This window comes from Halichoeres trimaculatus, unplaced genomic scaffold, assembly GCF_033239565.1.
Source record: "Halichoeres trimaculatus isolate MK-OKI-2021-1 unplaced genomic scaffold, fHalTri1.1 fHalTri1_scaffold_6, whole genome shotgun sequence".
Classification (NCBI taxonomy): domain Eukaryota; kingdom Metazoa; phylum Chordata; class Actinopteri; order Labriformes; family Labridae; genus Halichoeres; species Halichoeres trimaculatus.
Window position 1 is genome coordinate 20,072,768 of NW_027437184.1, and position 26,057 is coordinate 20,098,824.

The window sequence follows — 26,057 nt, forward strand, 5'->3', positions numbered from 1 at the left end:
GAGCAGATCATATAATCCCCAACAATTTTTATTAATGGGTTGTGACAGTGCTTCAGTCAAGCTGTTTATGGACACCAGTTCACAGACAGTTGTGATTAATGAAAATCTGCCTCTAGCAACATTTTGAAGATCATTTTTCCTTTCCCTGTGGTGTTGCAGAAAACCCTAATTTCACCTCTGTCTGAAACGCTTCATTTTAGCTGCTGTCTCTTTAAGGCTCCTTTGCTTCTCAAACCCCCATCCCTCTGACTGGCCAGCCCTCTGGAGGCCTGTCAGGCAGAGAGGTATGGGCAGACCTTGGTGTTTGAGGCCAGCCCCTACAATCAGTTATAAAATATAGTTCATAACACTGTAGTTAGGAGATGCTTAACAGATGACCTCACCATTTCAGTAAGTCTCGTAAGGTCTCATGAAGATGTCATGCTATTTTTAGAACAGGCTGTTTCTGAGCAGTTCACTAACAGATTCAGGAATTTCTACAATAACAATATGAACAAGTAGTGCTTTAAAATTTTGCACATTTATTATGAAAATCCAGCACTTATACTTTATGCTAATTCAAATTATGGGAAAGCATAATACCCCCATTTAAAAGTTTTCAGTGGGTTATTTGGGCAGTAGGTAGCATGAAGGTTGAGAAAGTAGAATAGATTTTAAACCTCTCTTATACCTACAGGAATAAGGTTTGTTTAAATATATCGAGGCAAAGGATTTAGATAGAGGTCTGTGGATCTGACCTAATGTCAGTAGCTGCTCTCTGGTAAACACTGTGTTTATGAGACTACTGATGAAGCTCACATTTACATAAAATCTGTTTCATGTAACCCCCTTTGTTTCCACTTTGAAGATAAGTCATGGTTAATTTGAACTGTGTTTGAGCTGTTCAGGTACGTAGATACACCATGTCTCACTGTGAGCAGAGAGAGTTGATCTTTATCTTTTTCAAAGGCTTGTGGCACATACAAGAAAAAAGGCAACCTCATCACACCGCTTTATTGTTCACAGCAGGAGTCAGCCATACTGTATGAAACAGACGTTGCATCATCTACCCCCCGCTGACTTCACTTCACCTTATTCATTGAATTGATTCCTGTTGCTGCTTTTTTTTTTCTTTCCATTTTTCTCTTCGCACAGCTTGATGGTCTGTAGTTTCTACCAGTGAAGGAGCGACAAAGCCAGTGATCAGAGAGCTGAAATATTCAACAGATGATGAAACTGTCCTCTGAGTGTGATCAAAAGGCCGGTGTTGGATTCTGCTGGGATTTTGCAGTTGTGCTCAACCAGACCATCAAAGCTGCAGAGCACAACCTATAACATATAGCACTTTTATTATACACTCTTATGTCTGCGTTTTATATTTTGTCTTATCCTGTGGAATTTATTTTGACAGTTATATATATATCAAGTTCAAAATGGTTAAAATTTATATAATACCATCAAATTTCTGTCAGTAAACCAACACTGACTTTATCAAAAACTTTACTTTAGCAGCAATCTTGGTTCCAAATCTCATCCTGTTGGATTAACTTTACATGCAGAAAATAAAGAGTGATGCATAATATCTTAAACCCTAATGTTGAGTTGGTTTTACCAGTTTCCAACAGGCGTTATCTCAAAGAGATTTACGAAGAAGCAGACTGATCTAAATATTTGAGGCAGTTACAATAATACAATGTTAAGGTGGTGGAACACAGCACCGGTGCAGGGCAAAAAAACATTTGATATCAAGCATTTCTATCTTGTCAGCTGGAGTCCTGCAACACTTGACCCGAGTGATTCCATATTGAAGTAAATGTGAAAATAGGACAGCTCATTGAGTAGAAGTTGTATCAGAGGCATTTTAATTCAAACTGAGAAAAGAGTCATTATTTAGGAAAGTAAAGGACAGAAAAGTGATCACAGAAAACTTCAAACCATCAGGGCTAAAATATGAGTGCACTAATCCGTCTTCTCCACAAGAGGGAGACATCATTTTAAAATTATATGAAATCCCTCTTCACATCTCTGATTCAAAACATCCACCTGTTACCTGAAGAGGGCTGTGCTGCCTTCCTGTGGACAGGAACAAACAGCTCACCAGGTGTGTGTGTGTGTGTGTGTGTGTGTGTATCTGTGTGTGTGTATCTATGTGTGTGCGGTGGGATCCTCTGTGAGCTTCAAAGGGGAAAGTGAATGAGAAGGATCTCGTTAGCTGGTAAGGTTTAGATTACAGTAAACGACTGTTCTGCAGAACTGTGTCCTCAGTCTGTAAAAATGTTTTATTTTCTTCTTAAATACTCAGAGAGCATCAGAGACAGGAGGTGGTCTCTGAAGGGAGGAGGCCTGTTGGAGAAGAACCAGACTGCTGCATGCTGCTGTCTCTGCCAGTATCAGAGAGGTCATGTGAGTTCATACGCAGTGAGATAATCCAAGAGGTCTGTTTGTACATGTGCATGTCGTTAAGCAAGTTTTCTTTAAACTGCTCATGCTGTAATTTTAAAACACAATTTAAGCAAGAATTATCCCTTTATCTCTTCATTGCTGGATCCAGTGCATTTTTTAGGGGATTAAACCTTTAACTGTAGCCTAGGCCAATCTGAAGTCATGAGATTCATCGGACTAACTCAGGGACTCATTACGAGTCAGATAAGACTCTCATGTCTCAAGCTTGGAAACATACCTACTCACGAGTCATTCATGATAGTATCTAAAGAGCATGTTTTCATGACAGATTCTAACTTTTGAAGCCCTATCAGATCAGACTTCTATAAGGAAGACAGCGAGAGAAAAAAACACAAGAAGAAGAAGTCGGGACCGTTGAAGAGTCAAAGTGATGAACGATGAACACGACAGCAGGGATGATGAAAGAGGGAAGGAGGAGCTGGAGTAACAACAGGGATTCAGGGGAGGAAAGGCTGGAGGGGATGATGAATCCCTGTCGTAAAAGTAATGAGGAGGAAAGTGGGGATAAAAATACAGTCAGGATTCTGTCAGGGAGAGTGTAAACCAATCATCCGCACCCATTCATCACCATTTGTCTCTTTGGGTTTGATTTACAGGCTGATTTTTTGAGCCTTTTAAAGTTATTTTTCACTTTGTTGCCACATTGTTGAAGGTTTTTTGTTCCTTTGTTTGAAATGCTTCAGTTTCTTTCCCTTTATATGTTTGTTTGGTGTGCCCCCAGCTTTATTTGTTGGAATAAGTCTTGATATAACTTGTTACTTGTTGCCTTTCCTTAATCAATGCACTCATGGACAGAGAGTACTAAAAATCAGGCCAAATATCTAAAATAGATTTATTTTTTTCAATTTCAAATGATACTTTGTTTATTGCCAGTCCATGGTCGGGTGTGAATCTGTTCATAAAAAGTCAAACTCAGTCAAACTTGAGTTACTGGGTGTCCTCGGTGCTCTGGGATGGGATGGTGGTAAAGAAACTCATGTGAAAAAACGTGAGAGGAAAGGGAGAAGCCAGAGCTGGAGGGAGGATTTTGGCAAAAGAGAGGAGAGTGTGTGTGTCTGTGTTTTTGTGTTTGTGTGTGTGTGTGTCGGTGTCAGAGCAGGACGTAATGGTATGGAAAAGACAGTGAGACAGAGTGGGTGGGTACGGGTGTGTGTTGGTATAAAAGCTCCCTCTCTCACTCACACTCCCATATCTCCCGTGTCATTTTTTTGTGTGTAAGGGGGGTGCTAGTGTGTGTATGGGTGTGTGACTGTGTGTGTGTTTAAAAGACCAAGAGGAGTGTGTGCTTGTGGCCTTGCAGAACAGTGGACTGATAAATTTCTAAGGATGCATCAGCTTACATTGGTGACCTTGGTGCTGGTGGCTCTCTGCTCTGTGGGGGATGTGGATTCTTCAGCATACGACAAGATTGTCTACCACAGCCGCGTACGAGCCCGGAGTCAAGGGTAAGGAGGGGGGCTCAGAGGTCAGGGGGGTGGAGGAATAAAGGGATATGTGAGGAAAGGTGGCACAAGTAAAACTGGAGTACTGACTCATATTTTCGAAAAAAATAATTCTTGATTCTAGTGATAATTTTTGTGCGATAACGATGAAAATATTTTCTTGTTGATTTCTGATACCGGTTTCATTATGATTAAGAAGCTGATAATTTTTTAAAGGTTTTATCACATCAGATCTGTTTGATCCTGATTCTAATCAAAGAGCTTTGTGTCGTGATTTGAGAAAACAGGTCAGCCACACTGATGAAAATATTGATCTTATCCAAAATGGAAAATTCAATATGTCTGCCACATTCTCCCCCTTTTCTGCTTTAATCAATGTGCCACATTTAAAGTGTGAAATGATTAAAAATTCAAAGTTTTGTTTAAGTTTTTTTTTTTATATTTTTGTCTACATAACGTTGAAAGTTTAGGAATCAATTGATAAGTTTCAAATTGCTGTCGTCCTGTCAAAGTGGACATTGTTAAGAAATGTGCCTAGCTGCGTGTCACTGATGTCTTTCTTAACATGTATGTACCACTCCCTGAATCCCTCAACATCCCATCTTTTCTATCACTCAATCACTCACCCCCACATGCCCTACCTGTCCATCCTCCCCCCTCCTCTTCACAGGCCCAATATGTGCTCACTGCAGCAGGTCCCAGGGACCAACAAGAAGTACTTCAGCACGTGTCAGAACTGGTACAGAGGCTCCATCTGTGGCAAGAAGGCGTAAGTCTCCACTGAAAAGCATTGATTTGTTTTCTGTTGTGTTTTACATAGGAGAAAAAGTGCATACAGCTCATATCTATAAACACATCCTGCAGAATAAACTGGTTGAAGCACTTGAACTTAAACCTCCTCTGTCCATTTTTGTCACGTTTCACACTGCAGCAGTGTATAACCACAGTTTGAGATGCCTTTGGTCGTTTTTGTCTTACCTCAGATTATAGTGGTCCCAGAGTTCACCAACAGTTTCTGACACAGGGAATAATAAAGAATAACTCCCACTCTTTGTCCTCATCACCCCCATCCCCCATGCCTCCTCCTCCTCTCCTGTCTGGGCATGCTGTGCAGCCTGCGGGGCCAGAGGTTCACACCACTGTAGACCTGTTCAAGTTGTAAACTCCTCTCAGCACTGATTGATGCTCTGCTTCCCTTCCAAAGGGTTTCAGGTGCTCAGGAACAATTCAGTCATGCATTTAGTCTTTGCATTTATTCAAAAAAGAGAGTATGATGCATCCTTTGTGTCTCCAGATTTAAGTTCTTGGCAGGGAGTTGTGACTAAATTTGTGTGACTGTGTTAAATTAGTTATTCTTTATGTTAAGGCGAGCTATCCCTCTTGTGGGCAGTAAAACTTCATGATTCTCATCTTGTGCAGGGTGAAGCAGATGTTTATGTTGCAGAGATGGAGAGACTATAGAAACAAGAGTAAGTTTTTCATGATAGAAACTTCACCTAAACTGTGAGTGAACAAGTTATTTTCAACTTTCTGATTAAAGTCTCTGAGGTTTGCTACTGATAGATGTGAGTGACTTTTTCTCGTGACATAACATGCAGTTTGTAACAAACAGCTGCGTATACATTGATGGAGTGTAAGGCTCTGCTGGAGCTGCTGCTGCTGCTGCTGCTACTGTGTGTGTGTGTGTGTGTGTGTGTGTGTGTGTGTGTGTGTGTGTGTGTGTGTGTGTGTGTGTGTGTGTGTGTGTGTGTGTGTGTGTGTGTGTGTGTGTGAAGTGCTGTGGTAGAATGAAAAAAAATGTCTCAGTTCATCATCCATCGCACACATAAATGCAAAAGCACATACAGGCACAAAAACAACTGAAATTGTCCTTTGAATATAAGATGCTCTGTGGTAATAAAAAATGTGTGGACACATTCAGGATTTGGATATTTTCCCTGATGTGTTTTGTTTAGTGGCTTCAGAAAACAACACACTAACAAAATAAATCACCTTACAGATCACAAGTTTCTATGCTGCTTTCTGTTATTTCCAAAGAAAACAGATAATGCAACAAGATAAACGATAACGATGGATAACACCAAAACTCAAATATACAGAAAAATTCCTGTTGGCGTGTTCAAATTCTCCACTATGCTAATAAAATCACAAGTCATACAATGACAATTCATGTAAAACACACTGAAGGAAACTGAGCGAGGCCATGAGATGCCCTGATCTCCTGGAGTCTCTGCGGTCACAGTCAGGACATTGTTCAGCAGCAGTGAAGGAAATCCAGCCAGCTGTGGTTATGTCTCGGTGGGATTAGGTGTTGATGAGAGATTAGAAAAGGCTGTTTGAGTCTACAGTATTTACATTCTGACTTCAGATTTCACCATAGGCTGGTCTGCAAACACCAGGGTGTTTAAACATGCTTAGAGTGCAGCAGCTGAAGTCATACCTGGACTCAGCCTCTTAGAAGTTACAAATCGGAACAAATGACACTGGTATGAATCCAATCTGAATTGTGTTCTTTTAATTATCTACTCTGGAGGTAACTGAGGGGAATTTTCTTTCCATTAATGCCTCTGTTCGTTCAAAGATGACTTGAGTTTAGTTGCTGGAGGTTCAGATGGAAGTGATTATCCTCAATGTGGTGTGCTATCTGTGACAGGCGTATCATGCAGATGAGGACAGGTGTTAAAAATCATTGAACCAAAGCTACAGCATCTTGATTTACACTCCAAACTCATGCATGATGAAAAAAAACATGAAAACTTTTGTTATAAAGATACAAAACAGATGTTTCTACGTGATGCCAGAACACCTCACTGTTTGTGTGCATATGTGTGCAGTGTTTGCACATGTTCTCATCTGGATGCCACATTGCTCTAGTACATGCAGTGACACTTCCAGAGGTCTGGCTGCAGTTTGCATGGGTTAGCTCTGACTCTGGTCCATTCTGCATCCATTATCCTGTCAGAGCTCAGCCGGAGAGCAATGACTTCATACCCTCCTGACAGCAGCTGTGTATGGATATTTATGTATTTTACATTACAACAATTACTGTCAAATTAAAGACATGATGTATAAATGACATGACCATGTGCACAAAAATAGCCAGAAACAACGCACACATTTCCATTAACACAGAGATGCAGATTAGGGTGGTTTGGAGATGTTTGCCAAAACATGTGAGTCATTAAAGGGAGTAGCAGGGAGAAAGTGAGGGTTTTGTGTGTGTTTGTGTGTGTTGTTTGAAGTGGACTCTGAATGAAGTGACTTCTTACATAATATATCATGACTTTTAATTCTTAAAGGAAAGCACATGCTGTTTTAGATTTACAGCATGTAGAGGAAGCACAGGGCTCATAAAGAACTGCAATAATTTCATGAGAAAACATAGCACAGGAAATCTGAAAACTTGGCCCTATTTGCTTTAGTTGCCTTCCTCTCTGCAGAAACACACATAAGTCCAACTGGTAACCATAAAAAGCTCTGGGTTAAATCCCAATTAAACTTCTCTCAGTATCCAAAAGCTGTGTGGCTGTTCCTCTGATGGAGCGTCCAATGTTGACTCACTGCTGGTTTGTTTACATCCCGGGAGATTTATACTAGCCATTAAAAAGTCTGCTTTGATTACCATTCAGTCCATTTTCGGTTAAAGTGCACTTGAAAAACATAAATGATTCCTCCATCAAACATTAATTTTACAGAACGTTGCCTCCTGTCTGTCACAGCTCTGTCTGTCATTTGTTAAACTGCAATGAAATATAACTGAATCCATTGTAAACTGTACAACATTTTTTGAAAAATGGTTCAACTCTGCCACTGTGCCACTATGTCAAGTCCTGTCAACTCTTCATCGAGATGTTATTACCACTTTTCGCTTTTCCCCAACCTATTTCTTCCTATATTAAGATTTATTTCCTGAGAGTTTGTTGGGATGATTAATGACTAAAATGAAGGTCCAGGAAGGTGGAAGTTATGCAAATCTGTGTATTCATGTTCCCATAACTGTATGGTTCAGATGAATTCATAAACTACATGGCTCTGGTTTCCTTCAGAGTATGTGAGCCATGAGTTTCTATAATGTTTCGTGGTTTGATTTGAATTAATCACCTCCTGTGCATGTTTTATTCAACAATACTTTTAAAGGCAGAGAACAAAGAGCTCCACTGCTGGGCTGAAGACGTCATTTTTTTCTGTTGTGTGAGACATCTAAATTGATGTTGGCAGACTTTCTTAAAGCCCGTGTCTCAGGATTGTCTTCTATCTGAGTCTGGTCCAGGTTTTCTCTGTGATTGGCTGAGAGTTTTTGAATTTCAGCCAGTGTACTTAGGGAAGTGTTAGAGAAACTGCTTTCGTGTTGATGCTGTTTCCTCGTCTTTTTAATCAGTCTTGACGCTTGTTTTTCGTGAATGTTTTCTCACAAAACTTCTTTGCCTTGGCCCTAAAAATGCTCCAAACTATAGATAGGATATCTTTATTCTTCTCTATTCAAGTGCTTGTCAGTTTAGCCCCTTACTATTACAGATGTAGCTTTTCTTCCTCTTAGATGTCAGCTTCTGGTTTAATGGTTATGCAAATGGTTTGCAGTTGTAAAAACAGCAAGCCATCACTTTGTTTACCACTGGCTGTAAGTGGATACAAATTATTATATTTAAGATTGTAAACCTCAGGTTAAAAGAGGATTTTTTTCTAGAGAATCTACTTTGTCATTCACATATCTGATTTGCTTCTGTGTTATTTACAGCAAGGTTCTGTACGAGTGCTGTCCTGGGTACGTGAAGATGGAAGGCATGAAAGGATGCACCGGAGGTAAGTGGATCTTCCAACTGCACCCATCTAGTCTTATGATAATAGTAATATCTTACACTGATTCAAAGTGTATTCTTAATTTTAATATACATGTTTTGAACATAATTATTCCTCCTTCCATCCCTGCAGTGGCTCCCATTGACAACGTGTACGGTACTCTGGGGCTTGTACAAGCTACGACCACTCAGCAGTACGCTGAAATGTCCAAGCTCAGAGATGAACTTGAAGCCAAAGGATCCATCACCATGTTTGCACCCAGCAATGAAGCCTGGAATGAGCTGGACTCTGTAAGTGGTCTTGGTTTGCAGCTTCTGAATGACTACCTCCAACATCCAAACAATCACTGCCTTTGTTTTATGTTGTGTTTTCATCTTCCAGGAAGTGCGCTCAGCACTTGAGAGTAACGTCAACATCGAGCTGTACAACGCACTGCACTTCCACATGGTGAACCGCCGATTTTTAACCAAAGACCTGAAGAACGACTTGACACTCACCTCCTTGTACAACGACCTGGGGCTCTACATCAACCACTACCCAAATGGAGTGAGTTTGTGCAGCGTGTTCACATGCAGATGTAAACATACATCAAATGATGATCCTGAGTTAATGTGACTCTTTTTTTTCTCTGAAGGTTGTGACTGTTAACTGTGCCAGGATCATCCATGCTAACCAGATTGCAAGCAATGGTGTGGTGCACGTCATTGATCGGGTTATTGGCTTTGTGAGCAATACCATCAAGGGTGCCCTGGATGCTAATGAGGATCTCTCCTCGTTCAGTGTGAGTAAAAAAAAGTTCAAATTGAGCTGATGCCCTAAAACTGAAAACACATAACGTCTTCTGTAGTGGTAGGTTATAGGAAACGCATGCTTCTTGTAAATCCAGTTTGGGATCTTAAGTATCACTTAAATGTGGGGTAAACTATCTTTTCAACCAGGCTGCAGCGTTGGCATCTGGTATGATGGAAAAGCTGGACAAGCCAGGACATTACACTCTGTTTGCCCCGACTAACGCAGCCTTTAACAAGCTGGCTCCCGGCCACCTGGAGAGAATCATGGGGGACAAGGCTGTTATTGCAGGTACAGTGCTCAATTGATGATCAGATAAAATGTCAGCAAATGCACGTATCCTACAGGAAGAAATCACCCACTTAAGAAAACCCACAACCACAGCACCAGACACACATCTGTTAGCATGACTTTTTGATGCCCTGAGTAAGTTTCTCAGTATAACTTCAAATAAATTCTCAGACTCTTAGCAAACCATGTTAGAAAAGCCTCCAAAGAACATTTGATATGAAGCCACGTGCTTTTAAATAAGGCCATGTTTGGGAAAAAAGAGAACTTTTGCTCTCAGTCAAACACTGTGTTTGAGTTTGTTTGGGTTTGTAGAGTTTTTTTCAGTTTGTCACTGATTCGCTTCTGCTGGCAGGAGAGACTCACTGCTTCCAACTAAAGTGAAGAGTTCAATTCTTGGCTTAAGCATCCAGATTGAATTACCGAAATCAACCCCCTGAGTCTGTAAAAATCAGCCTGTTTTTCTTCCCCCATCACTCTAAACTACTGTTACATTATTTCAGCCCTGGTAAACTACCACTTGCTCAACACGGCCCAGTGTTCTGAAGCAATCATGAGCGGGACAACATATGAGACAGCAGAAGGCAGCACCATCCAGATCGGCTGTGATGGTGACGGCCTGACAGTCAATGGCATCAAGATGGTGCTGAAGAAGGACATCGTCACCACCAACGGTGTCATCCACCTCATCGATAGTGTTCTCATCCCTGACTCAGGTAAAACACAGCTTGATTTCAAATCCAAAACCTCTCACACAAAAGTTTTTCCTGTTCACATCTTTTTCTTTATTTTTTTTCCCCTGGATTTTGTGATCTGTATCAGCCAAGGAAGTGAAGGAGCTGTTGGGGGAAACGCAGAGCACCTTTGGTGAAATGGTGTCAGAGCTGGGCTTAGCTGCTGCCTTGGGTCCAAAGACTCAGTACACACTCCTTGCTCCTATCAACAGTGCCTTCCCAAGTGAGTTAAGACACAAAGAATTCAGTTTTGTTTTTTTTATGTATTCCTCTTGACGTGTATTAAAAAGGACAGTAAAAAAAATGTGGTTGTAGTGTTTAACTCAGAGGAAGGCCCAATGGGAAGGGGAATGTTTAAGTCAGGGAGAGTTCATTCTTTATGTTGCCGTTATATGTAATTCATTTAAGGCAAAGACAGAAGAAAATGATTATTCCTGCTGTGTTGAATGTTTTCTACTCTAAATCTTTCTTATTAAATCTGTTATTTTCTCTGTTTGTCAGAGGAGGTGATGACAACAGACCAAAGCCTGCTGAGATATATTTTGGAAAACCACATCCTGAAGTTTAAAGTCACACTAAGTGAGCTCTACAATGGACAGACGCTGAAAACACTGGCTGGCAAACTTCTCAGAGTCTTCATTTACCGCACAGTGAGAATTTTATGTTTCTTTTTTAATGTATTTAGCTTCAGAAATTCAGACAGGAACAGGAAAGAAAGATAAACGAGGAGTCGAAGTTAGACAATGAGTAATGTTGGCTCCCATTCTAGGATCTGACTTCCATTTTGAGGCCCCTTGTGTTAACATGATTTACCACTCTTTTGACTGCAAACAAAAGAGATAAAACAAGTTATTAGTTGAGCTCTTGGCAGATGACGTGTTTTTCTTATGGTGGCTCAGATATCAGAACCAGCTGCTTTCATTCCAACACAGAAGCTTATTTGTTATTCTCTTTGACTGGTTTTAGCTGAACCGATGTTATCAACAACACTTTCTCATATCCCTGAATTTCTCACTTTCTGACTTTCACTGACAGGCTGTGTGTATAGAGAACTCATGTATGACACGAGGCGCAAAAGAGGGAAGTAATGGCGCTCTACATGTGATGAGATCCATCATCAAACCTCCTGAGAAAAACATCTATGAGCTTCTAATCGCAGATGGACGTTTCAAGTAAGATCGACTTCTTCTTTACTGCATCTTATTTTTTTATGTACATTGATTTAAGTTCATTATATTCAACTCTAATTGACTTTTTTCAAGTCAAATATAATCACTGATCTTTGATGTTCTGGATATGTTTTCTCTTCCATGTTTCTAACATTGTTTGACCTCTTATAACTCATAAGTACTGAAATGCGTAATAACTTAATCCAAAGTAAACTGAACTTTTACTGAAGTTTTTAGCTTTGTATTTACTTCATCTGTCATCATTAGCTTGAGTACAACCAATAAATAAAGTGATTTAACTTGCCTCACTATTTAACATCAAATCACACAAACCACAGAGATAATAATGAGTCTACTATTCGTCTAATAAAATGGAGACGTTAGTGGTGAGTGTATAAAACACAGGGAAAAGTAAGGAATTTATTTTTCAAACAGCATACCTGACCACAAAAGGGTAATACTTCTGACACTATGACAGTCCTGGCACTAGAGATGCATATGATTAATATCTAAGGAGGCAGATGTTTGTTTAATAAGACCACACAAGCCCATAAATCTCACACAAAATCCCATCCTGAGCCCCATCATTCCTCTTTGCCATAACCATAATCCTCTCGTCTCTAATGAGCAGCACGTCGCTGCTTCTGCTGTCCAACTGTGACGTAAAGTGCAATCTGGTCTCATAAATGCCAGAAAACAAAAAAAGAAAGAAATTTTCAAAAGAGAGCTTCTGATAAATGAGTTCTGCTTTTCCCAGTAAGAGGAAATAAGAGCTTTAGTCCTGAATAGCAAAGTTTTTGCTCGTCATTTGAAGTGAAAAAGAGAATTGGGTTGAACAAGTTGTTGATTACCATTTTCAAGCCTGCATACACTTCAAAATAGGCAGAGTCTAAACTAATGACTAAGTAAATGTGGCCAGAATGCTTCTGCACTGGCTGCTGACTTGTGTCACTGATGAAATTTGTAGACAACGTGTTTCAGATCTCAACTTGATCACTCTGTCAGAAAGCACTGAGTATTAATTAAGTCAAACTAAACTCTCTGCTGTCTTATCTTTTGTTAAATTTGAATAATTGAAGGATTTTCCTGTCACTGATGGAGACGGCAGGTCTGACTGATCTGCTCAAACAGGAGGGCTCCTACACCGCCTTTGCACCTACTGACGATGCCTTCGAGGGCCTCACCCAAGAAGACATAACCCTGCTCAAAAGTAAGGATCACTTTATGAAATTAGACTGTTAGAAGCTGAAGGAATAAATATAAATCACAACAAGAATGCTAACCCTTGTGTTCAGTGTGTACTGATGTTTGCCTTGTGTTGTCCCTGACAGGTGATCTGAATGCTCTGAGGGTCATTCTGTTGTACCACTTCAGTAATGGCATCCTAATCAATGGAGGATTAGAGGGAGGAGTCACCAATCTGCTGAAAACCCTTCAGGGCAACAATCTGCAAGTTATGTCAGTAAGTACAACAGCAGTTATTGAGTTGAAGGAACTGAGGGCCTGAGTCGACTGAATGTTTTTTTAATTAATTTATATATAAATATATTTTTTTACGTGCTGTCAGCACCTCAAGTCCAGGGCACTGCTCACCAGCACTAATTGTTGTAATATTACAAAAGGTAATTCCCCAGCACTTCTGCTTTGTTTAAAAATGAGTATTAAGTTAATTTCAAATTTCACTGTTGTCACACAGACTTCTGCAGTTAGGTGATGATATTACACAGAAAAGGATTTAAAAATGAGAGAAATTGTGTTGAAGCATTTGGCTTTATCATGGAAAAACAAGTTCAGTTAGTGCACAGAGACATAAATTGAGTCTGCCTCTTAGGATGTTCAGGAATTTATATATAAAAGAAAAGCAGAGGTACCATTGTACAAGGATGACCCTTCTTCTAAAAGTATATTAGCATTATATAACCATTTTAATGTCAGCCCATGAACTCAGTCTTTCCCCACATTCTCATTCAAACAATGGCATCAAAGAGCCAACGCTTATCCGTGACATCAAAGCCGGTTATTTCTGGAGAAAGTCCAAAGGTAATAAGAGCTGGCTTCCTGTCATTTCCATCAACGCCCACCAGCCTATTCACCCGCCTGTCTCCACCTCCTCTTCTGACGTCTTCAGCCTGCAATTTGTCTCTGTCTGCCTGACTCCTTTTTTTATCAGTTCTCGAGTCACCTTTATCATCGTTCACCCATTACATACTGTACATTTTGCCCTCCAACCCTCACTCTTATCAAGCGCTGTGTCCAATATCAGGTTATCTGACAAGGTCCAGTATCAGGTCTGCTGGACTTCCTTTAAGGACACAGAAGCGCTTGTTTGGGATAATGTACTGTCAGGAAGGTGGGCGGCTCAAGCCTCGAGCAAAGAAGAAGAGGAAAGGAAAACGTGTTCTTCCTTGCTTTCAAAGACAGAATGATGAAGGTTATAAGCTTTAATCCAGAGGTTGAGAGGGAAACTATCCCTTATTATTCAGTATGTCCACCTTCAGTTACTCCTCCACAGAGAAATCAAATTACAGGGTTTTAATCATGAATTGATTTCCCAGATCTCACGCAGAGAACATTGCCTGAGCTTTCTATTAAATCTCATCTGAAGCAAAAAAAAAAAGTGACACAAAAAGAGATGATCTGTTTTTCTAATAAAGCTTGTGATAAATGTTTTGGAATATAATATATATATATATATATAATATTTTATAGGAAAAATACACACACATTATTTTTCTCTCTTTTTAGGTAAACAACTCTATTCATGTCAACTCAGTTGGTGTTCCAGACAGCGACCTGATGGCTACAAATGGTGTGATCCATGTGGTGAAGAATGTTCTCTATCCTGCGGGTGAGAACAGCACTCATTATTATACATGCAAGTGATCTGAGCTCTGTGCTGGGATGCATTAAGTCATCCGTCTCTTTTCTTTTTTGGATGATGCATATTACTTACAGACCTTCCTGTGGGCCGCCAGGACCTCCTGGTTCTCCTGAAGAAGCTGATTAAGTACATCCAGATTAAGGTGGACAAACAGAAACACACACACGTGCACACACACATGCTCACACACACACACAAATATAAAAGAAAACAGAAACATTTCGTATGATTTACATTTTTTTCAGCCATTTTTTTGTTGTTTTTGTTTTCAGTTTATATCCGGGTTCACTTATACTGAGATCCCAATCACCTTCATCAGTAAGTTTCCTCTTCATCTGAGTGAATGAATGACTTCTATATGATATCTGCAACAACTTAACACTACCTGCTCTTCTTCACAGAAAGGACCATCACAACAACCTATGTTGAAACCGGTAAGACCACTATGGCTAAGATTTGAAACAATGTTTTTAAGGGAATTATAAAAACTGGCTGCATTTGAAACTTGTTCATACTCTTTGTATTAAAAATGAGCATCTGTTCCTAATATGAAATCCAACCTGCAGCCACATACATGTTTCATGCACCTTATTATTTCATTCAGACCACTGTCATTGTTCTTTTCTTTATCCTCCGGATTAATTCTGCTTTTCCTTAAGTCCACTTGGACCTGCAGGGATGTTTAATCAGCTCTTTAAGGGATAAGGTAATCAGGCTTCCAGAGCATGAAAGGCTCAGAGATGAGGACTTTCAGATTTATTCAATGATTTGGTCTCAGTCCAGTGCACTTCCACACAGAGGGAAGTATGCCTTCAAGTATCGGGTAACATATGAGCACTGAACTCAGATTCTTTCAAGTAATGAGCCACATTACACAAAGGTCCAAAACCCTACTGGAATGCAGCATCAAGATTAAAAAACTGTGGTTTGAGAATACAGTAATGTAAAAATTTAATGTGACAAAGATTTTGTTTTATAACTGCAGTTTTTGGCATTGTGGTAGTAGTTTTATGCATACAAAATTGACTTGAAGTAGGCTTTACTTTGAGTGATAAGTTGAAGACTAACCACACATGAGGGATCATCTACATCTTTCATGACAGAGGGATAAAGAAAAAGAAGGTATAGAAACTGAGAATAGTATTTTCACAATATTAAACATCCAAATTGGGGGGTTGATGAGTTGCATGTGTGTGGATCATCCTTGTTTTGGAAATGATAATCGTCTTTTTTTAATGTACAGCATAGTTTAAAACTTTCATGCTGTTAAAGCTGTGAGAACATACTAAAAGTCTTAGTTACGATCTCAAGGATAAAACCTGTGAGTGGATTATAGACTGCAAATAAGTGCAAATGCTCACATGATAATTTTAACATTAAAAAACTCAACTGACTTTGTTTGAAACCAGACGTGAATCTGGCTCTTGTAACAGATCTAGGACATGTATCAGGGGACCTCAGGCCCGTGAAGTTCTTTCATACAAACACATGTCTGCTTTCATCTCTTTGTAGCTCATAATAATACTGTCACATTAAAAATTCATCACCGGGGTTCAGAAAAAATAAAGAGGTGAAATATGCTCACTGAGGTTTCTGTAGCAGCTGTAAAGTTTCACAGATATGTGGCCCCTGGTGGAAATTCACAGGCTGAAGAAAATGTTTTCAGGTCTTATGTGATGCATGAAATTTTCCTCTCACAACATGCTTTTGGCACTTTAACAGTTACTGTACATAAACATGGATGACACTTCCATTTCATCCTATTGCATATGAGTGAAACCAAAATACCCTCTGCTGACATGTTGGGTTTTTATTCATATCCAACAGTTTCCCTTAACCATAACACACATTTAGCTTACTAACAGAACAGCTAGGCTTCCTCAGATTGGTAGTGTTTGTAAATTAAAAGCGTTTTGTGTCAAATTAAAGATAACTCTTAGAGTCATGAGTTCAATGATTCTTGTGTTATTGATTGTTGTGTTTCCTTCCACCATTTTACCTCCTCTAGAATAATGAGCACCACGGAAGACGCATTGTTAGCAAAAATGTCAGTCATATTGTAATATGTTTTTTTAATCATCAAGTAACTAGATATGTCTCAAGTTGTAAAAAAGAAATCTGACCAAAATGTGCACAATAAAGAAAATTTATGATAACTGAATTCATATTAATGGAAAAATAGTATGTTTTGATTTTAAAATTTCACTCACGTCCTTTCTGTTTACATGAAAAAAGGTGGCTGAAGCCAGGCAGTAAACAAACTCTAAACATTTGGTTTCACTTTTGGAGAAATGCCATGTCATCCATCTTTGTATTCATATACAAACCAAATTTTGGATGTTGTGTAAAATACATAACTTAATTTCTTTCTTCCTGACTCTCTACCTTTCCTTAGTTCCTGATTCAAGAACCGTGGTCAGAGTCATCGAAGGAGTCCAGAAAGAGCCAACCATCACAAAGGTCACACGAGTCATTGAGGCTGAACCCACAGTGACCCAGGTTATAGAGGAGGAGCCAGTGGTCACAAAGGTGACAAGGGTGATAGATACCGAACCAACAGTGACCGAGACAGTTGTAGATGACAAACCGGTGGTCACAAAGGTTACAAGAGTGATCAAGACGGAGCCAACGGTGACCAAGGTGGTCGTGGAGGAGGAGCCAGTGGTCACAACGGTAACCAGGGTCGTGAAGGGAGAATCTTCACAAACTACGCTTACCAGAGTCACTGGTGAAAATCCCTCAATTTCCAAAGTTACAAGAGTCATTCAAGGTCAGTTACAGTAAATATTTCACAACTTATGTAGAAATTATGTAATTGTGGCAACGTGTGGATTGATTTGAAACAACATGTTTTTCAGGTGGAAAACTTAATGTGGATGGACAAAGAATCTCAGGTCAGTTTCTCCTGCTTCATTCACTTCTTCCTTTAAGAGCATGATAGATTTAGATTTAAAATGTATCATGCATCTTTAACAGCTTGTTTAACAAATGCATCCAGTGTCCTGTTAACTGACAGTGACAACGAATTTCATGTTTGTTTGTTAATCTCAAACTAAAACAACAGACATGTCATTCTCATGGTGTGCTTAAATTTAGTGTTTGAGTTTAATTGTCCCATTTTGAGGTAGATTGTAAAATGTATGTGGAGCCCAAAGCTATATAGTCCCTGTTTACCATCCATGTTTTGGAAAGTCCTTTTTGGTGACTTCCTTGTTCTGGAAGCTGCTGTTTTGCAACCATTCCTGACTTCAGACTATTTGAAACTGTGATGGGTTGTATCCTGCGCTGCTTTGGCTGGGTGTTGGACTGATTTTTTGGGGTGCTGCCTAAGCCTTTCCTTTCAATAACACAGCTTCTTGATCAGCACTTAACATCAGCTCATTTGTTAGTTGTTTCTCATAGAGTTCTGTGACCTGTTGAACAAACTGTAAAACACAGCGAAGAAAAGCACCTCATTAAGATGCTTAGTGCTCTGTTTTCTTGCCCTTAACAGGCCTACATTAACTAAATATTATGATTATTTGCTGTTAGGCCCATTAGAAGGCTAGTTAAGGGGGGAAAAAACATTGCCACTGAATGTTAAATATTTGGAGCAATCACTCAGTTTTCTCTCTGCTGTAAATTTGTATAGAAATAACAATTTACATGCAAAAAAAAAAAAAAAATGCGATACACACAGCCAGATGTGTTCTAGCTCACTGTTAAACACTTCTCAAAGACTCTGGTCCTCAGAATTGTTTAGCATATTATGACAAGCTCTGGCCTGCCACCATTACAAACAGCCACAGCTCATTCTGATTCATAATGGGTGCATGGGTTTAGCAATGATGCTATGGTGGAAGAAGGTTTATTTTAACTCTTTATCACATATACAAGGCTACTACAGATGGTGCACCATGATTTGGATGTCTGTCCCCTTACCTCGTCTTTATTTCTACATCAGGTTTCTTGTCTTTCAAACAAAACTCTCATCCTTGCTCACATACTTACCCTCTGACTTATGCAGCTGTGAAGCATACGTGTGAGCATTGGGCAGAGCATTATCTATATTAGCCCTGTACTGTTGCCACCTTAAACTACTTCACTGGAGTCTTGCAGCCAAGAAGACAAATTTTCCTCTGTTTTCTGACTCCAAGTGGCACCTGCTCACCTATTCTTCACATCCTACGCATAAGTGTGTTCAAAAATACTGCACATCTGTGCTTAATTCAGTGTTGGCGGTGGCGGAGGAGGTGTTTCATTGGGTTTAAACACCTGTCAGTCTGTCTGTCTGTCAGTCAGTACTGTTGCTAAGTCGTTATGTGACTTTCAACACCTTTCTCCGCTGCCCGTCTGAAGGTGGAACCAGATTCACCGAAGGATTTGAGCCTCATATCATTCAGGGTAGGGTCCTTTCACACAAACTCTTTATTACAAACAGGTTGTCAAACAGAGAAGTCATGTGTTTTGTATGAAAAGAGGTAGACATTCCCACTTTCTGGATCTGACGTTTGTCTTAAATATTCAGTCCCAGACCTCTCAAGGATCACCACCATCCATGGCGATCCAAGCCTGATCGAGGAGGAATCGGAGAGAATTACCAAAATCATTAAAGGTAAACACTCAGCTGCAGACCTGCACAGATTTCATCCACTGCTAACTTCTGTGTAAACACTGCAATTCAATTTTCCATCATGTCATTTTGCAGAAGGAGGCAAATATGCTGCTGCCAGGAAAGCTCCAGGTAAGAGCACAGTTGCTGATCACTAGATTCAGTCAAGACTCCTCTCATCAAAGAATTAATCATTTGCATGCAACAAGTTATACTTGGTGCTTTGGCCCTGCATTTCCTTTTGCTTATGTGGAATGCACACCTCCCTTTTCTTTTATGTGCGTACATGAAAAGCCAAAGCAGGGAGAGCAGCAGCAAAGAATCCCACAGGTACAGAGTCCAGAATTAGTGACATTAGATATGACACTGGTAAAATCAGACACTGCCAAAAAAGAGGTGCTAGGGTGAAGATGGATTGCAAAGCAGCCTGCAGGCAGACTATGCAGTGTGAATGGAACATCCATTTTGCTTCATTGTGATGCAAAGATCGAAACAGCTGAGCTGCCAGCTGAGGGGGCTGGAGTTAAGAGCAGCTGATGTTCTGTAGGCTAAACTTTATTCATGACCAGCTTGAAGAAACGCTATGCTCAATTCATTTGCTCAAATGTTTTCTGGGTTTTTTTCAGAGTTTTTTTTTAACCATGGACTTGAAGCTGAAAATACAGCTGAATATTTAGTCGTATATCTGAAATTCTTCATTGACTCTGCTTCCTTCTTTTACAGCTGGGATGAGGAGGAGACAAAGGCTGGTCAGGCGCCACCACAAGCCAAAGCAGTGAATCCAACAAAGGGGAAACATCTTAGGGCTCACCGCAGAGACTGAATGCAGGTTCAGCGTTCCTGGTTGAATGCTGGAGGATTAAAAAACTTTGGACTAATAGCAGAAAATCAGATCAGTCTAGCTCCTTTTTTTCTAAACCAACCAATACAATTGTTTACTGTTCCATTTGGAATATTTTGTTTGTGATAGGCATGGTGTGTTAAAGTAATACAATGACATTAGAAAAACATTGTATGTAAGTAACATAAGTAGGTCTGCTAGGAAATTGTGAATTTCTTCATTGGGCAGATGGCGTGAGGTATATTTTACCACCTTTTTTTCTAGAATGTGTGCTTTTCTTTGTTTATAGATGGCTTGGGAGAGCTTTTGTATGCTTTTTGTGGTGCTCACATTCTATGTGATGGATGCATTTTTGTGGTTTTGACAAATACTACAGTGTCATTGTTTTGCTACCATTAGATGCTGTACTGAACCTCTGTAAATAATGTCATGGTAATTAAAGAGACAGTGAATTTTTATGAAGTTTTTTTATGGAGTTTTTACTGCTTCTGTGACTCATTAAGCTCCAAAAACAGATGTTCTATGTAGGTAGATCGGAGCGAAAATTGAGACTTGAAACTTGTCTGGTTTAAATATTTTCCAAGCTAGTATTTGCACCAAAAAGGGTATTTCAGGTATTAAGTTACAAAACATTCTCACCATTCAAACCCAACCAGGGATGATCAGCTCCAGCTGCAGGCTTTTTTAGAGCTAGCCTATAGATGTAAAACTTCATTGCTTTGATAAGGTCTTTACAGGTGGCATTGATATTGTTACAGCCAAGATGAATGCTGTGCACCTCTATTTTCAGAGTATCACCTAATTCCTAATCTTTGATTGCTTAATGCAACATAGTAGTACAATATTACTAGTCATTTCTTTAAATTATTTTTAAAGCTGCCTTGTCTGATATTTAGGTGTAAGCATTTCATTAACTCAAGTGTATACTACCCGTCCTCTGGGCTCTTACTTCACCAGATACCAAAGCATATGTAAAATTCATTACAAATTGTCTGAATTGCACTGAAGTAATGCAGAAACACTCAAAACATGTCTACAGCTTTTAGAAAAGCACCTCTTATTTGAGCTCAGTCCTTCATACTTTCTCATACTCTGCTCTGCACAGCTTAGCTTCTACATAGGAAAACTGTATTTATTTCAAATAAACACTAAGTATAAGCACTAACTCAGGGAAGAAAACCATCCCGTTTCACCCTCCCTCCATTATTTATGCTCTACTGACTAATGCTATAACTTACCACATGGCCCCAAACTCCCAAACAAAAAGACTGATGGGAAGCTGGAGCTGAAACACAGAGCCAGAGAGAGGAGTTATTTCAGTTATAGCTCTATATATTGCAAAATAATATATTTATTTTCACTATGAGGATGCATCAGATAATAATCTTTTCTGTAGGAGCAGTCAAATAATTTTACTGTTTTACAGATGTAGTGGCTCAAACAGGTGTCTGCATAGTGAAAATATGGATACAGATTACATACAAATCCCATACATACCCTATATGAGAGATTGTGCAATAGTTACACAATGCTCTCTACAGAAGAACATGCTGGCCTGTCATTGAATCACACAAGAGCCAATATATAGGAGTCATATTTTCCTCCAGTACATCAAATTTTACCATTGAAATGAAGGAAAACAAATGTAAGATTATGAAACAGTATTCTATGTGAAGTGCGGCTCTTTCGCAACATTATAAAAGAAACCCAGGACAGCTCAGCCATGGCAGTGGCAGCAGCAGCAGCAGCAGGAGGGAGGGTCAAACTCTCCATCACTACAGCTGACTGCTGTTACAGAGTACTGATAACAAGGTGATGAAAAGAGGTTGTGCTTGAATGCAAGCTTGCTGAAGTATGAGCCTTTGGGTTTTTTCAACAGTGAAAAAGAAAGGATAGAGGATAAGACTGATCATTAGTTTTAACAAAGAAACAGCTGTATTGTGAGATACTAATGTGTTTCTCTCTTGGATCCAACATCTGATTATTATATTATATAATATGATCATGACCTAACATGATCAGATAATCATTTGTTTTTGTTTTATATCATCTGCAGAACTCTTGGCATGAGCTGAAAGTGACAATCCGAACTTGATTTCTTCAGAAGTTTATGATTTACTTTTAGCTGAACTAACAGGAAAAAGGTTTTACCACAGAAGAGACATTTAGAGACCATCTCAGAGCCTATCAGCTACAATCCCATGACATTTTGATCTCTGGGTGTGCCGGCAGTTAGAAGTAAACACCTGCCAGCAAGATTTCATTTTTTGGTAGGCTTTATTGTTTGCAGTCTATCAACACAAGGCAAACATGTGTTCAGACAAAAAGCAAAGCAAAAAGTCAGCTCTCAGATTTGTCTGTAAAATAACTTTCTCATTTTATATTATTCTAGCCATTTATATTCATATTATTGTCAGATTTGGCTCTTTGTCATTTTGTTTACATGTATCTTGTTCAAATTACTGTGCATTACTCTCTACTTCTACTTTTGTATTTGACAATCTTTTGTTCATTGTTTTTTTTAGTTAGAGATTGAACAAAGTGAAGGCTGGTTCTTGTCTCAGGCTTATCCAAAACTTGAAACAACACCAACATCACATGAGAAGTGTTTACATTCTTCCTGCAGAAGGTAAGGTGTTGAAATCAGTGACTCAACATAGATACGCTTTATGTTTTCACATGACCCTCAATCCCTTAAAGACACATTCAATCAACGCAATCAACACAAAAATGGTATGACTTGGATCATAGCACAGATTCATGTAATAATCTGATAATAGTCTGATTATAAATTCACTTTGAAAGCTTGTTGAAATATGTCATTTCTAGCTTGTTCTTTTTTCCTGCCAGACCTAATTTAATCCGTATGTGTGAGGAAATCAAACCAATATCCGCCGTGATGTCAAGTGTTAGTTTTTGTGACGGTTTAACCAAAGTTTTATCAGTTCACCACCCAATAAAATGTTTTGTTGAATTGCCTTCAGAGCAGCATATTAAATTTTGGAACAGCTGGGCTTGTAAATTGTTCTAATGTAATGATGTCATCTAACAGTTAATTAATTCTTTATCTCAATAACCAAGGTGTTTTTGTGTTAAAATAATGAGAATCAATGAAATTAAAAATGCTCATTAGTTTTTTTTTTCTTTTTGTGTAGAAGCAACTTTAACTGTCCATTTTTTTTTCATACAGAAACACAGTTTGGAAAATTATGACAATGTAATTAAGGCTGTTTGTGCTTGTGTTGATATTTGCAGTACCTCTTATTTAAAGAGCTGTGAGGACTTTGAAAGTGATGTTAAAAAAGGCTCCCTTCTGGGTATATGCCTGATCGCAATCCACACTTTGAATGAAATTATCAGCGCCAATATTGCTGGTAATAGGTTATTTTAAATTGCTACTTCTTAGCTTCCAGGACGGGTCAACAAGGACCAGATTGATTTACCACACGTCTAAGTCTCTATGACAACACCACGCCAGCTGATGAAGTTTAGCAGTGAGACGAGATAAAACACAGACATTTATGTTTTTCTCTGCTGAAAACGATTTCTGTAACTAATTTTGTAGTGATGGTGGACACAGGAGCCAAACTGTCAGACAGAAAAAGTACAGAAGAGCAAAAGAAAAATAAACAGGAGGGTGATACAGCCCAAGCTAAAGGCTAATTAGCCTTTAGCTCAGGCTGTAGCAGTTATTCTGCAGTGGTCTGTTCAAACTTGAGAGTCTATCAATAAAATGAAGAGTGAGGTTATGTTAGCTCTGCTTGGTAGATGACTGGCAGGACATAACCAGGATCCACTTACGTTACACATTACGAACATGTCTTAGAGCACTGGGCTGTCAGCTACGCCAATTATAGACGGCTACTGAACTACTTACAAACTGAAAGTGTTTACTTGTTGTCACGTTAGCCTACAGATACGTCAAAGCACTGAGCTGCTGATGTCGCCAACATATAGCTGGCTTCTACAACATTTGCCTAATGTCACGTTTCAAACTGTAGCGTTACATAACTTTGCTAATAAGTCCCTTACCTCGGCACGTTGTGTCCAGTAAAAAGTTGTCTTGAACAAAGACAATTTGTTTCAATCCCATCTCCATTTAACTAAAAGTAATTTACGACAATGTGCTGAGACCACAGGCTACAAGGTGGCGAGCAAGTGCAATTAAGACAGATCCTCCTCATAGCATCTTTAAATCCTTTTTATGTATCCACATGGGTAATGTTTCCTCATAGTTCTGCAGTCAAATGGGTCATTAATTGTTAAAATTTGCTGAGGAAAATGTAAAAACTGGCTTTTTTACTTTGTAGTGCTGCTAATCAGCTCACCTGACTCATACCTGTGCCATCAGTCACAGGTGTTACAAACTACTTTATGAGAATATTGTCTCGTTGGTCTTGCTTGCATTTATAACAAACTAAAAGGCCTTTAACCATTACTCTTGATCTACTTTGGTTGTATGACAGCAATGAACAACTTGTTCCTGGACTTTTAATACTGATCAAAAAAACACATCTGGACCGATTTTACCAAGTTTCACTGGATTCCTTTCTGGGTTTGACCCAGAGGCTTACCACAATCTTCTGCTTCAGGCTCCCATCCAGACAGCCCTGTTGTCTATCCTCCAATCCTAAATTAACAGCAGCTGACCGTAGCTATGGTCCTGAATTTTATGGAGCTCAAGGGTGTCGTCTGCAGAGACAAGAGTAAAGTGGCATCCAGGATTCACTTCATGATCGATAGACTGTGGCAGTGGTCAAAGCTGCTTCAAATGAGCCACTTCTGCTGATGCCAGACTGTGTCTGAGGCTACACCTGAACTACCTGAACTTTCAAAAAATATGAGAGAGGCATGACAGTGGAGGAGGATATTTTAAAACAGAGGTCTTCAACAGGGGTTCATGGCCCTAAGGGGCTAGCGAAGACACACAGGTTCGCTCAGCATTAACTTCTAGCTTCTCAAGACAGAGGAAGACCTGCCAGACACACACACCACAAACATCATTTTGAAATAAGCTTTGGAAGTGACTGGTTGAGTTAGGAGAATGTGCAGAGAAGTTATAGAGAAGAGGATGCAAAACATTAAAAACGTTTTTTTTTTTTTCAGTTTTTTAAAAAGTTCTCATGGGGCAACATTCGGTTCAGAAAAATGAAGCCTGTTCATCAAGAATCCTTATGAGGCTGGCTGTAGCCAAAAAACAGATGTTTACAGCATTAAAAATCACATTTACAGCCTGGTTCAAAAAGCAGCTCAGGTCTGAAATTTTAATTTTGCTATCGGCACACACTTTACGAGAGGTTTTTTTTTTTTTTTTTCTCTAACTGCAGTTTAGAAGATATTAGGATTGTCTGATTGTCCATTCAGAGACACATCTCAGCTCATGTGACTTACGGGCGCCCTGTTTGGAGCTTAAAGCTGACATCATAACCAATGTGTCTGCGTCCATGGATTGGCTTCATTTTACAGTACCAGGAACAGATTGGTGACGTTGCAGAGACTATGTCCATATCTTAAACAGTCTCTGGGAATTCTTATCCAAGCTATCAGCTGCAATATGTGTGACTGCAGCTTGTAAATTAATGCCTTCTATCTTATTTACCCCTTTAAACTTATATCAATGTATGTTCACAATGTCAGACGGGCCTTCGGACATTATATGTCAACAATACAAAAAAGCAAATGCTGCATGTCTTCTCAGTGCAGCACCTGTCAGTCCCATGCAATTATTTTTGTATTTTTAATTTCTCCACAGCAATATTTCACTGTTTCACTGTTAAACCTGGCAAGAAATAAAAAAAGATCTGTATCCCGTAGAGGGTGATAATATTGGAAGGTTGTCACATTGCTGAAGTATAACTATGATTTCTGAAACACAACAGACACAACACGTGCAAACGCCCACCCAGAGCAGAGCAGATTTTTTTGTTCAGATACCAGGACATATTTATGCTCCGAGCCAGAAGTAACTCCTTAGAGAGACGAATATATGTGAAATATGTGTCTGCGGAGAGAATGATGTCATTCCAATCCCCTGTGAAAGCAGCCGCCTGATATGGTTAGATTGTGTGTGTGTGTGTGTGTGT

General features: G+C 39.4%; 1 protein-coding gene across 2 annotated transcripts; it reads left to right on the plus strand.

The window, feature by feature from the left end:
• The first annotated feature begins 3,613 nt into the window (after window positions 1-3,613).
• LOC141791345 (periostin-like) lies at window positions 3,614-20,414 on the plus strand. Of its 2 annotated transcripts, XM_074671715.1 has the most exons (23): window positions 3,614-3,887; window positions 4,555-4,653; window positions 8,620-8,684; window positions 8,814-8,971; window positions 9,063-9,227; window positions 9,316-9,462; window positions 9,620-9,761; window positions 10,262-10,474; window positions 10,581-10,715; window positions 10,994-11,142; window positions 11,528-11,664; window positions 12,741-12,871; window positions 12,993-13,123; window positions 14,407-14,509; window positions 14,617-14,684; window positions 14,815-14,860; window positions 14,944-14,976; window positions 16,938-17,312; window positions 17,401-17,436; window positions 18,881-18,925; window positions 19,050-19,136; window positions 19,230-19,265; window positions 19,857-20,414. In XM_074671715.1, exons 1-23 carry the CDS (start codon window positions 3,769-3,771, stop codon window positions 19,910-19,912), a joined length of 2,676 nt encoding a protein of 891 aa, XP_074527816.1. In that variant the 5' UTR covers window positions 3,614-3,768; the 3' UTR covers window positions 19,913-20,414. The 2 variants fall into 2 exon arrangements, with proteins under 2 accessions (XP_074527816.1, XP_074527817.1); XM_074671716.1 differs by lacking the exon at window positions 18,881-18,925.
• The last annotated feature ends 5,643 nt before the right edge of the window (window positions 20,415-26,057 follow it).

Excerpts from the sequence above, each read along its gene's own strand:
- LOC141791345 (XM_074671715.1), top strand. The coding sequence starts at position 3,769 with ATGCATCAGCTTACATTGGTGACCTTGGTGCTGGTGGCTCTCTGCTCT. Across the intron at positions 14,977-16,937 it reads AACAACCTATGTTGAAACCG|TTCCTGATTCAAGAACCGTG; the intron begins GTAAGACCACTA and ends ACCTTTCCTTAG. Across the intron at positions 17,437-18,880 it reads GGATGGACAAAGAATCTCAG|GTGGAACCAGATTCACCGAA; the intron begins GTCAGTTTCTCC and ends GCCCGTCTGAAG.